The following is a 16,771-nucleotide window of genomic DNA, read 5'->3' on the forward strand; positions in this document are numbered from 1 at the left end:
ATTTTTCTCATTCTCAAGGGGCATTTTTCTATGATGCTCAAAAGCTTGTCAGAAGTGATGAAAAAGTACTGTAGGACTCCTGTCTGCCTATGGTAGTTCTTAAGCATAAACTAACTGTCACAGGAGACGAGCTTTTTTTTTTTTTTGGGGGGGGAGGTGTGTTTGTTTTTTTAAATCATTCCTGCAGTGGTTGAGGACTGAAAGGGAAAAGAAAGATTTCATAACAATGCAGAGGTTTTTGAATGTATTCTTTTTGACATAGATGTGGGTTATTTGATTATAGGAGGAGGTCACACAGGTGACTTTCAGGATTTGAATATTTTGCTTCTTACTGTGATGAGTTAATCTACTTCAGGGAATTTGGGACTGAAAAGACAGCATCGTGGCCACAAGAGGGTGCAAAATAACCCAGCACACGGAGAAAGCTTTGTGCACTTCAGAACCACCTTTGTGCTGCACGAATCATCAAGAGGATAGTGATAATTACACTCTCTTTCTTGGGAAGTAATACTCTGTCTGAAAGAGCTTTATCACAGATGAATTTTATTTGGACTGCAAAATAAAAGAAAACTCACAGTAGAAACATTGAAAGCTTTGCTCAGAGGGAAAGGTAGCTTCTTAAGGAAGTGTGAGGATTCCATGGAGAGCACTTTTTGAAAAAAGCAATCAGACAGTCTTGAAAAAAGGATCACATGTATGAAAAAGGTCTTTGACAAACAGAACAAACCTATGGGCTATAGGTCCAGGCAACTCTACATATACTGTAACGTTACAATGTACTTGAAGGTGTCTCTGTAAATATTTGTCTTTGCTCCCCAAAATACTCCATGACATACAGATATTTTCTTACTGATGTTTCTGTGATTGACCCAGATGATTTGGCTGCATGCAAGTTATCTAACTTTTTTTTCTCCCTCTTCTTTCCCTCTTCCCAACCTGACTACTCTCTCCTTGGTAAACTTAATTGTATTAAGTATCTGGTCAAAGCTAATCTTGTTTGCAAAGCTGGAAGAAAAAATTACTTCATCTTTCTTTCGCACCAGCACTTATTTGTTGTCCTCCTTCCCTCAGTAATAATCTTATGCTTTCTTTGGTCTTCCTTTTAGTGTATATGTAGAAACCCTTCTTATTATCTTTTCTGACACTTACTAGTTATGATCCACTTAGCATCTTAGCTCTTCTCATTATATCCCTGCACATTCCTATTATTCCAGTATATAGACCTCTAATCATTTTTGCTTCCATAAATTGGAAGTGGATTATCATCCTTCCCATTAAATGCTGTACTGTGCTAACCATATCTGTGTGGGAGGGACTGCACGGTGTTAAGAGGCAACACACAAAAGCTCTAATCTTTTTGTGACCTTCCTCATTAGCAAAATGGGAGTGAAAAGTAAGACTTTTCCCCTGGTCTTTGAGTCTTTTGGCTGGATCTTGAACTCTTTATGACATGGGAGGTCTAGTTATGTGATTAAGTAATAGGTAACAGGTAGCACAACAGTTGATTTTGTCTGCAGGGTGCCAATAACAATGCAATGCTTACGAATTCTAAATCACAGAATAATGTATTTTTATGTTTGAGAAACAGTTTCAAAATACCAATGCTAGTATCACTCCTTTCCCATTTTAATGAACAGAAGAATGTATCAAACACATACCTATGACAGTAATTTTCTTTTAACAGTTGTCACTCTTCACTAGAGGCTGCAGATACCCAACTCTAAGGAACCAGCAATTCAGAAGTTCAATCAGTACTAAATACTTGCTAACTTCAATAAGAGCTTGTTCAAATCTACAAGATTCCTTCCCTTCTCCAAGTTTTGTCTCTATATAGCTCTGGATTCCCTTGCTTGAATAATATCCATCAGGAAGACCTCCTCTGTAGAGATGAACCTCCTCTCCACAACTACTTGTGGCATTGGCCATTCATGGTTGCTAGAGAGAAATACAGTCAACTTCTGGCCAACAAAAGCAACAAGCTCCAAGTAAATCTTCAACCCCAGGGAGAGCTGAGGTCTGCACACCAGCATGGCAGTAGGGAGGACTTTGCCCAGAAGGGTGACTGCCCACTACCTTTACCACAAGAGAGATCTCTCCAGCTTCAGAGGACTGGGGAGAGAACGAATCCCACCAGTGACTGTCTATGGGGATTGTGCATATAATTCCCTGTGAATCAGAGGGAGAGTCAGATCTTGATATCTCTAACAAAATAAAACTGAATTAATTTCTTTAATCAAAGAATGGAAAGCAATCAAAATTTTCTGCCAGGCATGCTGTCAAACTGACAAAGTGACTCAGCAAGCAAAATAATTGGTCTGTAATATATCTGAGGATTTGGGTTGGGGTTTAGACTTGCTATTAAAGACTAAACAGAAATCGCAGATTTAACACAAGGTTGTCATGATTGCAGTTTTAAAGGGTCCTGCTGTCTGCCTTAAAACAAGCAGGAGCTCACTGCAAAAAAAAATTGGCTGCTTTGTCACTAAACTAAGTCCTTGTTAGTAAATATCTTTAATAAGCTGAGCCAGATGCGGAACACACTCCCTGAGAAGGTGAGAGTGATCATATTTTGATTATTTCCCAAAACCAGTCCTCTTGCATAATGCTCATCCTTTAAACCAAGATAACAATAAATAGTCGCCCACACCCTGTCTCCAATAAACACACACTGCCCCCAGTTGAACTGTCTATTAGGAAAGGAAAAAACACAAGTCTCCATGAACCACCCAGGACCAGTCTACTTAACTGAGAGGAATTCAGATGTAGACATGCTGAGCGTGATACGAAGCGAAAAATTCTTTCTTGTTGACACCCTCAAGTTAACAAACAAACTGCATTTTCCTGTAAGGAAAAGTAAGAAAATGCACAGTGAAAATGATATACTTAGAAATATTCAACGAGTCAAAAACACATTAACCAGAAGTTGTACAAAGATGATTGGGTAAAGACTCAAGTAACACATATAGACTAATTAAAAAAAAAGAAACATCAGATTTTTATTGCCTTAATTAATGCAGCTTCATGTGCAAAACACCACAGAACTGGTAGCAACAGAACATTGTTTTACTTCACTGAAGAACCATGGGAATATAAAAACAAAGGAAACTACATGAGCAACAAAGAAACTAAGATTTCTTTTAACAATGAAGAAATGCTGTAATATTATTTACAAAATATTCTGTTAAAAGAATGGTCTTTAATGTGGGGGGCCTTAAGCTAGAGTTTGTTCAGTTCAAATTCATCACTGGATTTGTAAGGAAATAGGTTCCTGGCAATTTTTTCCCCCAAAGTAATCACCACTGAATTTGGCTTTGCCAGCTGTAGTTCATGACAGTTATACAATATTTCTACTATATTGAATGTAATCCTCCATTTCAGTCCTTCCACTGTCCCAGATGTCAGGGAGAAATATTGTTTTCCCTGAAGTAAAACTGATTTCTGGATTATTTCTTCACTTTCTTGTGAAACACAGAGCATGGCTACAGGGAGAGATGGGATGTTCTGTGTCTATAAGTGACACAAAAACCTTATGGGTGCTTACTTTCTTGCCCCACATTCATTGCTAAGTTTTGCAAGATTTCTTGCCTCTGTACCATGAGTCATACTCTGTTCCCAAGCAGCATCAGTTCCTGCTACTGCAGGCAAAAAAGAAATACTGATAACACTTATTTACTCTTGTTCATTTCCTGTGATGTTGCAATTATTATAGCTTTTATGGATCTCTGCTAATCATGTCTGGTTGGTCTTACACATCTGGGAGCGTTCTGTGGTTTGTAATATGGACAACTCTGGATTAAATATCTGTTGTGAGTTACCCTGGAGCTGGTGACAAAAATGTCCCTTCCCTACACTCCTGTGAGAAAATAATTACATTGTTAAGCAAAGGAGGCATGCCAATTCCCTAGAAGCCACAGGCAATGGGCAAGAAGGGATTTCAAGGGTGATCTAGTGTGCTGCACTGCTCTGAACCAAAGTCACCTACCCATGCCATTCCCAACAAGTGCTGTTCAGCCTGATCTCAAAACCTCTAGATCCTAGAGCTGTGGTGCCCAGAACTGGCCACGTTACTCCAACTTCAGCACTGCTACCACTGTCTAGAGCAGATATGTCACACGCACACATTAGACTGGTAAAATAAACAACTTGTACTTGATCAGATCCTTATCTGCACTCAGATCCTTAATTACAGATTACAGCCAACACAACCATTTCCATTTCACATTGGTGCAAATGGTGAATCTCACGTACGGTACAAAATTTGCACCTTATCCTACCAAATCCATACTCTTTCTTCAGGCCACTTTTCTCATTTGCCAAGAACATTCAGAAATCTAATGCTGTTCTCCACAACACTAGCAGCCATCTGCCCCATCTCCTGCCTGAGGGTCAGCTGCAACTTTAAAAATCACATACTCTTCTACTTATCCAGTTCATTAATGAAACACTGAACAGTGCTGGATCCAGAGCAGATACTAGCAGAAGCCCATTTGAAACATCTACCCAGTTTGAAAGCGAAGCAGAGATTAACAGAAAGTATTTGCAAGTTTTTCAAAAATTTTGTCCCAATGTAGTAATAGTTTTACCAAAATTGTATTTCCTATGAGTATATCATAGGAGACATAGTGCCTTTTAGTTAAATACTTAAGTCAAAATAAGAGACAACCTTCTTTATTCTTCATTCACAAGGCCCATTAACTTGTTAGAGGGGAAAAAAGCAGATTGTTTTGATAAGATTTTTTCTTAGAGAAGATAAGATGTCAAGCATTGGAAGGGGGTCAAGGAACTAGATAAGGGAAGACAGCAAAGGATGATGTTGCAAGTGGAAATATCAAGAGGTTACAAGATGAGTTTAATCATTATGTGAGGATTGGTACAAAATGTAGACCTGCACTATGAGCACTGCTTATGAGTCAGATTTGGGAGGCATTGTCAGCACAGTAATAGACGAGGATATCACAGCAACCAAAAGATGACACAGAAGACTGGAGTAACTGAAAAGAAATGGAAGGCAGCATTAGCTAGGGATTAGTATCAGGCACGTCTTCTCTATCCTACCAGTTACAGTGACACAGGTAGAAAAAAGACTGGCTGACTGCAAGACACACTTGTGATGCGGTTATGGAAAAAGCAAGTACAATCTTAAGATGTGTCAGGAAAAGTTATTTCCTTTAAAAGGTAATATTAATGCCATTGTAAAAATGGAATTGTGTCCGAAACACAGTTCAGGACATTCATGTTCAAAAAAAGTAATTTAACTCAAAAACAATACACAAAGCTGCAAAGATGATCAGTAATAAATATTTGGCTGGAAATCCAAAGAAGATTTTTGACTGTCAGAGAAGTGAGTTTCTAAGCAAATGAAAGAGCTATTGGCAGTGTAACCTACTCAGATTATAAGAGGCTATGTATTTACAACATGGATATATATCTTTGGTTGCATCTTTCAAGTTGTGTACCACCTGGCCTCCAGCTCCTGCTCCAGAAGGGCATGAGTCTCCCACAGGCACTCTCGTTTATCTTCCAGTCCCATGCAGAGCTCTCAAATATCCTTGGGTATTTCAAATTATACAAGATAGCTTATACTTACCAGCAGAGCTATATCTGAGGTATATGTGGGGTAGTACTTCAGGAATATGCTTAATATGGTGTTAGGGACACACAGACAATCCAGTGGTCATCAGCAAAAGCTATCAATCAGTACAGGCATACCTCGTTTTATTGTGCTTCACTTTATCACGCTTCGCAGATATTGCATTTTTTACAAATTGAAGGTTTGTGGCAACCCTGCATCAAGTGTCTATTGGCACCATTTTTCCAACAGAGTGTGCTCACTTTGTGTCTCTGTGTCACATTTTGGCAATTCTCGTAATATTTCAAACTTTTTCATTATTATTATATCTGTTATGGTGATCTGTGATCTTTCATGTTACTATTGTAATTGTTTTGGGGCGCCACAAACCACACCCATAGAAGACGGTGAACTTAATCGATCAGTGTTGTGTGTGTTCTGACTGCTCCACCGACCGGCCATTCCCCCATCTCTCTCCTCTCCTCAGGCCTCCCTATTCCCTGAGACACAACAATATTGAAATCAGGGCAATTAATAACCCTACAATGGCCTCTAAGTGTTCAAGTGAAAGGAAGAGTCACACGTCTCTCACTTTAAATCAAAAGCTAGAAATGAAGAAGCTTAGTGAGGAAGTGAGAAATTCTGTGAAGGCTGAGAGAGGTGAGGAAGCTGCAGAAGAAAAGTTTGAAGCTAGCAGAGGTTGGTTCATGAGGTCTCAGGAAAGAAGCCATCTCCATAACATAAAAGTGCAAGGTGAAGCAGCAAGCGCTGATGTAGAAGCTGCAGCAAATTATCCAGAAGATCTAGCTAAGAGAATTGACAAAGGCGGCTACACTAAACGACAGATTTTCAATGTAGACCAAACAGCCTTATACTGGAAGAAGAGGCCATCTAGGACTTTCACAGCTAGAGAGGAGAAGTCAATGCCTGGCTTCAAAGCTTCAAAGGACAGGCTGACTCTCTTGTTAGGGGCTAATGCACCTGGTGACTTTAAGCTGAAGCCAATGCTCATTTACCATTCCGAAAATCCTAGGGCCCTTAAGAATTATGCTAAATCTACTCTGTCTGTGCTCTATAAATGGAACAACAAAGCCTGGATGACAGCACATCTCTTTACAACATGGTTTACTGAATATTTTAAGCCCACTGTTGAGACCTACTGCTCAGAAAAAAAGATTCCTTTCAAAATATTACTGCTCATTGACAATGCACCTGGTCACCCAAGAGCTCTGATGGAGATGTACAATGAGATTCATGTTGTTTTCATGCCTGCTAACACAACATCCATTCTGCAGCCCATGGATCAAGGAGTAATTTCAACTTTCAAATCTTATTATCTAAGAAATACATTTTGTAAGGCTATAGCTGCCATAGATAGTGATTCCCCTGATGGATCTGGGCAAAGTAAATTGAAAACCTTCTGGAAAGGATTCACCATTCTAGATGCCATTAAGAACATTTATGATTCACGGGAAGAGGTCAAAATAACATTAACAGGAGCTTGGAAGAAGCTGATTCCAACCCTCATGGATGACTTTGAGGGGTTCAAGACTTCACTGGAGGAAGTAACTGCAGATGTGGTGGAAATAGCAAGAGAACTAGAATTAGAAGTGTAGCCTGAAGATGTGACTGAATTGCTGCAATCTCATGCTAAAACTTTAATGGATGAGGACTTGCTTCTCATGGATGAAGAAAGAAAGTGATTTCTTGAGATGGCATATACTCCTGGTGAAGATGCTGTGAACATAGTTGAAATGACAACACAGGATTTAGAATATTAATAAACTTAGTTGATAAAGCATCAGCAGGGTTTGAGAGGACTGACTCCAATTTTGAAATAAGTTCCATTGTGGGTAAAATGCTATCAAACAGCATCACATGCTACACAGAAATCCTTCATGAAAGGCAGAGTCAATCGATGCGGCAAACTTCATTGCTGTCTTATTTTAAGAAATTGCCACAGCCACCCCAGCCTTCAGCAACCACTACCCTCATCAGTCAGCAGTCATCAACATCAAGGCAAGACCCTCCACCAGCAAAAAAAATTATGACTTGCTGAAGGCTCAGATGATGGTTAGCACTCTTTTTTAGCAATAAAGTATTTTTTAATTAAGATATGTACATTGGGGTTTTTTTAAGACATAATGCTATTGCATACTTAATAGACTACAGTATAGTGTAAACATAACTTTTATATGCACTGGGAAACCAAAAATTCATGTGACTCACTTTATTGCACTGGTCTGGAACCAAACCTGCAATATCTCCAAGGTATGCCTGTATATTCATAGTCACAAGCCCAGAGAGATAAGTAAGAAAGAGGCACCTGCTTGCATCTCTCTAAGGAGACCAATGGTCTCAAACTCAGCAGCCTTTTCCAGCCTCATGGAAAGCACAGAATTTTAGAGCACCAAAAATTGCTGTTGCTGTAGACACCCTAAGAATATGTCAGTCAGGTCAATAAACATGTGGCTATCCCCACAGGAAAACACTGTGTAATCTACACACTTACTAGACAAGATTGAGGAAAAGAATAAGCTATGTTTATTGCAGCCAAGTACCAAGTTAAAGAATTTATGAAAGAATTGGAAGTGCAGGTACAGAAAGAAAATAAATGAAACCTATTATCAATTAGGACCTGAAATTTTAGCTCTGGTTCTGACTCATTACTTGCCAGCTGACTCAATCCTTGCCAGCCAGGGCATTTAGGTGGCAAGTAGGTTCCAGCAAGCACTGGCCTCCAGTGTGCTCCTTTGGAGAACCAGCTATTTCCTTTGATTACTGTCCTTCTCTAATATTCAGCATTAAGTTAAATCTCCAATGACTGCAAATGGCCTTCAGGGTAGCTTCCAACCCCTGAGTTATCTTCTCAAAGAAAAAAATACTCTTTTCTTCTTCAGAGTCTTCAGAGTCCTTGAATGTAAAGGTGTCAAACACCAATTTCTTTCTGTTTCTGACCATTCTGCTGCTCCATGTAGAGCCCTTGCACACTAAGGCTGCATGTGCCAGTGGAAATGCAAAGGAAGCAAACCTGGCAATGATTTATTTCTTCCGCAGTTTTATTTCCACTGATGCCTGATCTCTAATGCAAATAAAGCCAGGATTCTGCCACCAGATGGCCAAACACTTCACAAACTAGACCCTTCTTTTTAGTTTAGAAAAAAACTATGTCTTCTTACATTTTCATATCTCTGATACCTTAAAAATAAGTATTAATATATTTAAATCACAGCAATTCACAGAAACCAAACATGATAAATAAACAAGCCAGAAGATGGATTGGAGAAATGGCATCCTCACTGGACATATGGATGTAGAGAGATAACACAGTGAACTGGATTCCTTACAACCACACCCACCCTCGCTTCTCCTCATTCAAGGACAGTCCAGGCTTTCTAGCACTGCTGTTGTGTGTGTTAGAGACTCACTCACATACACCTTTTTATTGCTAAGTATTTAATATGTCAGAATCATACTACTGTTCTCATCAACCTGTATTCCTCTGTTTGATTTGTATAAATATATACTAAGGAAAAGACAGTATTTCAGTTTAATTGCAAGACTGAACATGTACTGGAGAGGAAGACAACATAACTATCACAGAAAGTTTACACAGCAACAGTGGCTTATGTCCCACAAGCTTTCATTTGGAATCTTTGCACAGAAGCTAAAAATAAGAACTGTGCATTCATAAATCATTTTAAAAAGTGTTTACAGACGAAGAACACAAAGGAGGTATGTGATCAGCTGAAGCAAATAGGATCTTGGGAATGCATAAGGAGTCAGAAGTTTGCCCAGTGAAGACTGTTTCTACCTATGAAAAGTAATAACAGTAGGTACTGGTCCCTAACCAATACAGGCTCTAGACTCTAGCGAATGATTCAACTAACCAATCAGGCCACCTACATAAGGGTAAGAAGAAAGACTCTCTAAGGCCCCACTAACTTTATTGACTAGGTCAACACCGATCACTATGGGAACTTAGACATGCTACTCACACGTGGACACATAAAACAGAGTGTTTTAATATGGAGCTAAATCTCACCTGTAGTGTGTACAAAAGTCTTCTACCTATTTCAAGAATAGTATGCACTGTTTGTTCAAGAACAGCAACTGGGGGAACGAAAAAGGTGTTGTTTTTCAATGAAGGTGCATATGCCTCATCTGAGATGGACTCTAGAAGATACTAAACCTGCTGAAATGTAGTGACAGTCTTTACTAGGAGAAATAAAGCTATGTCACCTCAACTTTTGATCTTGTAAAATTCCAGCTAGTGAAATTATTTACAAGTCTGATTAGAACCTCATCTTCAGCCTCTCTAGAGCTCTAGGAAAAAAAAAAGAAAAAAAAAAATCACACTGAACTTGCAGATGAGGTGGACCTTTGTTCTCATATGAATGCCTAATTTTCAGCCCAATATTCCCCATGGAAATTCAGAACACAATCACGGAGTTCATCTCTCCCTCACCCTTTCCTGATGCTATCTGCTTCTGGCTCCTTTAAAGTCCTATTGCTTTTGCTACTTGTGCTGCCCACAGCACCCACACAGCCACAACAAGAGCAGTGGTATCAGAAGTTGCAGCAGGTTTGCCAACAACAGAAGTGATAGCAGGGGAAGCTGTCTACACAAGTGCCATGGGTGAACACAGATGCAGCATCAATTTCTAGGTGGCACAATGTAGTATGCTGCTTAATTTTTCAGATCATTCAAGGTACTGTAAAAACTCATTTAAGAGCAGGACTAGAAGTCAAAATGATCTCAGCAAAATGGAAAAATGGTCTAGAAAAGTCAGTCAAAAAAGACAAGAACTTACACCTGGGCAAAAACATCCAGCTGTGAGAGGAAACAGCGGACTAGGAGCAGGAGAGGATCTGAACATTGCAGGAGGCCATGAGTCTCAGTACAGGGCCTGCTCTTGTGAAATGGGGAAACACTGCATTGGGGAGAATAAATAGGAGGCTATCCTACCAGGAATGGCAATAACCCTTTCACACAAGATACCCTGATAATACCTCAGTGAGATGCCATATCCACTCTGGATACTTTCATTACATCAAATTCTTCTTGAATTAGAGAGAATCCAGAGCACAAAAGAATGATCTGAAGTTTAGAAAACCTAATCTGCAAGAAAAGATTGAAAGAATATGGATAGTTTAACCTGAAGAATAGAATTTATAAAGACGACTTAATTGCAGTCTTCAAATATGTAACAGGATGCTCCAAAGAACAAAGGGAATTATGTTTTCCAAATTTGTAGTAGATAGGATAATTAACACTGGACTTGATTCAAGGAAAACTCAAACTAAACATTACGAAGACAAATACCTAATGATGAAAACAGCAAATCACTGAAATAGACTGCCTGGGAAGGTTGTGGATTTTTCATCATTAGAGATCTTAAGGAAGGAAAAAGATCTTCTAGGAATGCCACAAATGTAGCTTATCTCGTCTTGGGACCAACTAGATAAAGTTATCTCCTCCCCAGGCCTTCTTTTCTGATTCTACAGGTGTTGCACACAAATTATGAAAGGCTCCAGGTTTACTTAATATACTTCATAAATTCAGTGTTACTAGATTAAGAACCTGAACAAGTAAAGCACATGCAAGGAATTACAAATTAAAACTACATCCTCCCCATGATAATGGACAGATTCTGATTTTTTTTTAATAGCATAAAACCCAATGCAACTCTAGTAAAATTAGAGAAATCTCTCAGCAGTTTTCTCTAAGTTTAATCAATATATGGCATAAAAGGCACAGTCACATGGAGAACAGGAGTGCTAGTCCTACTGTAATGAACAGTTTTTGTATCTTTTTGTATCTTTTTACTACGTGGTAGTAGCAAACCTCCATTGTCAACCATGGGAGAGGTTGGCCTAGGGAAAGTCCCAGTAATCCAGTACAAACTGGCCAAACTGGCCTAAGTAAATACTTCTTAAGTCTTAGCAAGTACTGCTAAGTACTTTTACAGGCATTTACAGCTAGGATCTTGAATAAAATACTTCCAAAAAAGCTATGCTTAAAGTAAGAGTATCAGTCTATAGAGCTCGGCATCTTTTCATCCAGCAGCATAGCTGGGATGAGAAGGAGAAAACATACTTTAAATATTAAAATACAGATACAGAAGACAGGAAATTGCTGAAGAAATGCAGACCAATGGCAGAACCTTAAGAGACACATCAAAATGCTTCTTATTTCATAGATCGCAAGAGATTTTTATCTCTTGTCCTGAGAAGTACTAATTTTAACATGCTATTTTCCAACAAGGACTTGTATGAAACTTATAACAAGTAGGTTGAACTCAGTGTATTACTTCCCACTAAATTACATTCGAGTATTATTGTCGGTGTAACTCATTCTTTGGAGTCATAAACAAAAAGAAAAAAAATCAGTCCAAACAGACCTAATATTGAATGCTGCTATATTCATTTCCTTGCAAAGCAATAAAAATCCACGTTGTACCTTTTCAGGTATTTTAACAAGTACAAAGCAACAGTCTGCCACTGTTACACCAAAACTGCACTAAATGCAGCATCTTACAGTCTTAGTCCAATGCAAAACACAAGAGAAGAAGGGAGAGACAAGTGAAATATGAACATATATGAGAACTACCTATCTGGAAGAACACTGGTAACTAGAAAAAAAACCTTGCTTTCCTTTTTAACTGAGTTTACCCACAGTTTCTGTCACTGGATGATTTAAGGCAATCAACTTGCCATCAACCAACTATTATGGTTATACAGAAGGATAATGATACCAAGGCAGCTTTTGAGCTCCATGTTGTGAGCTAATGGTTTGCTACAAATTCACGGTGAGGTAAACACTCAAGGTTCCTTACCTTCAACTTGAGCAAAAGGAATAATCTCAAAAGGTGGGTCCTTAATATGAAGACAATTGCCTCAGGCTACAGGCAGCACTCTAGAGCAACCATCCAGGCCTGGGAAATAGCTGAATAGTACAGCCTAAGTTGAATAGTGCAGCCTAAGAAAACGAAGGAAGTGAATATCTCACAGGAGCCTGTTTAGCTTGCTTTCTCCAAGACAAACCCAGGCTGGAAATCTTCAAAGCACCAAAGTCAGAGCCAGATGATCTGCCTGACTATATCATCCATCCTCTGTAGAGAGCCTAGTAACAAACATAACTGAGCACAGAGCTCTGGTGTTTGAACTCTTGGTCAGATCTCAGTCAGTGCTTGATCAAGCAGTGGTAATGGTGCTGTGCTGGTGCAGCACTGCCCTCCCTCAAGCTGCTGAAAAAACTGGAATGCAGGTGAGAGGATGCAATCTCTTCTGTGTAGCAAGAAAATACAAAGCAGGGGAGTAACCTTACTTGGAAAAAAAAAAAAAAAAAAGACATGGTTGCCTGATATGAAATACAGTGTGTGCCTGCTCTGAGCAGAAAGGGAGTAGTGTGTATCACTAGTAAGAAGAACCTTTCTGTCTTACAGCGCAGGACATGAATATATTCTAACATCTGTTACAATATACATGTAGATTTACTTGAAGGGGCAAGTTCCCTTTTTTCCCCAGTTGTACTCAAGAGTAAATAGGAACACATTTATAGCAATGTAAGAAACCCAGGTTCAGATCCCTGTTCTCCCTAAAGAGACCAGAATTTACATATTCCATCTCTTACTGCCCAAACCGCTCAGCTATTGGGTATCCTTCCTGATGAAAAAGGTCTATTTAAAATATTTTAATATTTATAGGAGCAAGAACTGAACTTTAAGTGTCCCATGCCTTCCACATAAGTGCCCTAACAAGCTTTGTTCACCCTTATGGCCTCATGAATATTTAGAGCTATTATTTATGAAGAGGAACAGCTTAACTTGAAGATATGAATGTGACCAATTAGAACAGGATACTATTCCTGGTGTATATGGTAAGCACACTCTCTCCTATTCTGAAAACTATTAGCTTAAGACACTTCACTCAGATATCTAAGAGCCTTTTCTTGCCCAAAGAAGATCAGCAGTTTTGCTGAACTGGAATAATAAAATATGCAAAGACCATGAGTCAAGAAGGAAGACTTTTCTATGTACAGGTTAGCTATCCTTTGTGAAACACTCATCTTCCCTTGAGAAAGGCAGATTTAGGGCAGAAGAGATATTACTTAGAAAAAACGTACTTCCAGTACAGCAGTAGGAAAAGATTTTTCCATGGCCTTAAAGACAATCACCTCTGCCACTACACATCACGTAGTGACCATCCTTCAAGGGAGTGGATGAGACCACAGGCAACACAGGCTTTCAGAGGAAATGCAATCTTTAGTCATGCTTTATAGCAACAAACGTTGCACTTGACCTAAATTTGTTTTGGCTTTACCACATTCTAAGCAATACAGCTACTATTTCATGTCCTATTTGCTATCTCCTCAGTAGCTTAAGGAAGATCAAAATCAACTGGAGAATAGTGGAACCGGTCCTTTTATCTGTGGCTTGCACATGAATCAGACGTTAAGTCACTAAAATGATCATGACAGCTTAATTTAAGATATTTCCCAAGCAGTGAGACAGATTTACAATGATCCAATAGAAAATAATCCACAACACAGTAGATTTCTACCTGCACTAGACCTGTTGGGCAGAATGGAGGGGGGAAAAAAAAAAAAAAAAGCTTCAGGTATGACAAAAAAACGGTCTAGCTCTTCAAGGAAGTTGCAGAGCCCTAAGGGACTAGATATTAACACTTTATCAAACCTATATTTAGTGATCCATTTCTTAATATGAGTTCACAATTGGCAGAACTGTACAGGCAGATAGTTCAGTAAGAAAAGAGCTGGAAGCTTGTTGTGACACTGTTGTACAGTGCCTTAAACCTTGCAAAATACAAGGGCCTTCCATGTGCTGTTCTGAAGCCTTTTCCCTGTAACACTGCAGTCTTTTGCTTGCAAGTTTGGAGCCTTTCCCCAATGCACCAGGAGGACACTGTGGATATGTTTCTGCCCTTGTCCTTCTTCTGATCCTGTACTCCCAGTCTTGCACCTGCAAAGCATGAGACATTGCTTTGTCAAATTTCCCATGGGAAGTGACTGCCTCTGGTACAAGAACCATCCTTTCTTCCCCTCACCCTTTCCTACTGTCTCTTTTGTAGCTTCTACACAAGAGGAAGAACAAGACCTTGTGAATAACATGGTAGATAACAGTCACTCAAATAGCTGACAAGCATTTCCCAGTGATATCCATGCACAAAGCTTAACAACCAACTAGCCTGAAACACCTGCCCCTGGTCAAAGTGTGTTCCCATCAGCACCGTTGGTACCAGAAGCAGGAGCAACCATGAGGGAGTTTGAGTGGATCCCAATGACATCTATATATTTACTATCATAAAAGTATTATGGGGGACCACCTCCTGCACTGGAGAGGACACCAGGGGAGAACACTCATCTAGGGAGATCCCTGTGATGATTCTCTTCCTGGATGGCTACTAGGGAGTGTTTTTCCTTTAAATTCCCCCTGCCCTGCCCCCCCCGCCCTTTCCTTTTTTTTTCCCCCCCCTCTTCTTTCACCAAAAGTAACTTTCCCTGTTAAAGTTGACGTTTGCCATCAGCTATGGACCTTGTGAAAAAATCTTTGTGCATATGAGTCTGTCTCATCATCCTTTGTGCAACAACTCAGTTTGAAAATACAACGTCATATTAAAAGAAAGTATAGAAAACAACATCAAATCTTGTGCAGGGGGCCAGCAGATTTATCAACCACATCATATTTGAAGGTTTGTATTACTGCAATGACCTCAACTAAAAAAAACACAAGAACTCAAAAACAGAAAATGATTTTCTAGAAAAGCTTCCTTCTGCAACAATAATTAAAATGTTCTTAAAATTTACACCATTTTCTACAAAATGTCATTGGAGTAATTAAGCACTGACTCTATACTAAATACAAGAAAAAACTCATTAGCTTCAAAGATTATAAAAATTCCAAAAGCAGAATGGCGTTTTAAAGAATTTCAGTAACCAAATGGACACTGGTCTTTTGGCTCAGGTAAAAATAAAACACAAAAGCTGTACACTTCTGATTTGTCAGGCTTGCAGAAACCAGAAACAGATAATCAGCAATTAAACAATATTCCTGGCTTTTAAAATACTTATTAGCAATAAATAACACACTGGTGTTATACTTAACATAGGAAATATCCTTTAAAATAATGTATGGCTTATAAAGTCCTTGATAGCTTTTGCTTTCAGTCCTCACCCAGTCAAGTACTGGATGTATTCATTCTTTACTTTTGGTAAAGTCATATGGTTTCCACCACTGTGCAAACTGCAACACTTTCTTCCTCTGATCCTCAAAGTTCTGCCTGATTCCTTTTCTCCAGAGCCTCGGTTCCAAGTCCAGCATGCCACCAATGATTTCCTTTGCAAGTAGAACAAAGATAAAAAAAGATAAATGCCAAATTACCATATTACTTAATGCTATTTTTCCATAAAAACATAGGAATATATATTTTCAAATCATGGGATTATTTTGTTACTGTTTTAAATGCTAGTCATTAAAATTGGAAATTCTGAAAAATATACCAAAAACGAGAACTATAGAAAGAAAATATCTTGTTAGATAGATGCTTCAGCAAAATTCTAAGTACAGCATAACAATGCACTGCATAAATATCCTAACATTGCAAGACTGTTGTTATATTACTACATTTGTGACTAAAAAGAGAAAAGGTCACAAAAAACAAGCGCTGCTCACTTTGCTCTTAACTCTACTTAGAATAAATTTTATTACTCCCCAATCCTTCCTACCATTTTTGCAATACTGACTCTTTCAATAAATTATTGCCGTGACATAATAAAGAAATGAAGATTTTATTGCAGTTCATCCTTTATATATTACATTCTGTATACAACACACAGTGATTTAACCACACATACATTGTACTAGGAGTTGTTTGCAAGTTGCATGTGTATGCATCCTAATTTATACAATCAGGATTAAGTATGCCTATAGATAAAGTGTTTCTCTTCTATCAGACTGTATGTTAAACACATGGAATTCCTCTAGAATCACATTCTGAATATCACCTATGCAAAAAAAATAGAATGAACATACAACAGTTCCCTTATTCACAGGTTAAGTTATAATGACTCATCAAGAAAAGCCATCTAATACACTGTGATAAGGCACAAAGTGACTCCATTCTGGCAGCATCTGGTTTAATTACTTGAATTTTACAAAACAGAGAATAATTGGTAAATTG

General features: G+C 38.7%; 1 protein-coding gene across 7 annotated transcripts in view; it reads right to left on the bottom strand.

Annotated features, from left to right (window-relative positions):
- Positions 1-508: 508 nt before the first annotated feature.
- Positions 509-16,771, bottom strand: part of CWF19L2 (CWF19 like cell cycle control factor 2) — a 120,704-nt gene continuing 104,441 nt past the window's right edge. For 2 of the 7 annotated variants that reach the window (XM_067289913.1, XM_067289901.1), the window contains exons 18-19: positions 15,766-15,927; positions 509-2,841 (exon numbers count right to left, since the gene is read on the bottom strand). In XM_067289913.1, coding sequence (XP_067146014.1) covers positions 15,787-15,927 — 141 coding nt within the window. In that variant the 3' untranslated portion in view covers positions 509-2,841; positions 15,766-15,786. Of the gene's footprint in view, positions 2,842-13,739; positions 14,554-15,238; positions 15,928-16,771 lie in introns of those variants that run through there. The other 5 variants (XM_067289915.1, XM_067289895.1, XM_067289907.1 and 2 more) reach the window with 3 other exon arrangements.

This window comes from Apteryx mantelli, chromosome 1 (genome assembly GCF_036417845.1).
Source record: "Apteryx mantelli isolate bAptMan1 chromosome 1, bAptMan1.hap1, whole genome shotgun sequence".
Lineage (NCBI taxonomy): Eukaryota > Metazoa > Chordata > Aves > Apterygiformes > Apterygidae > Apteryx > Apteryx mantelli.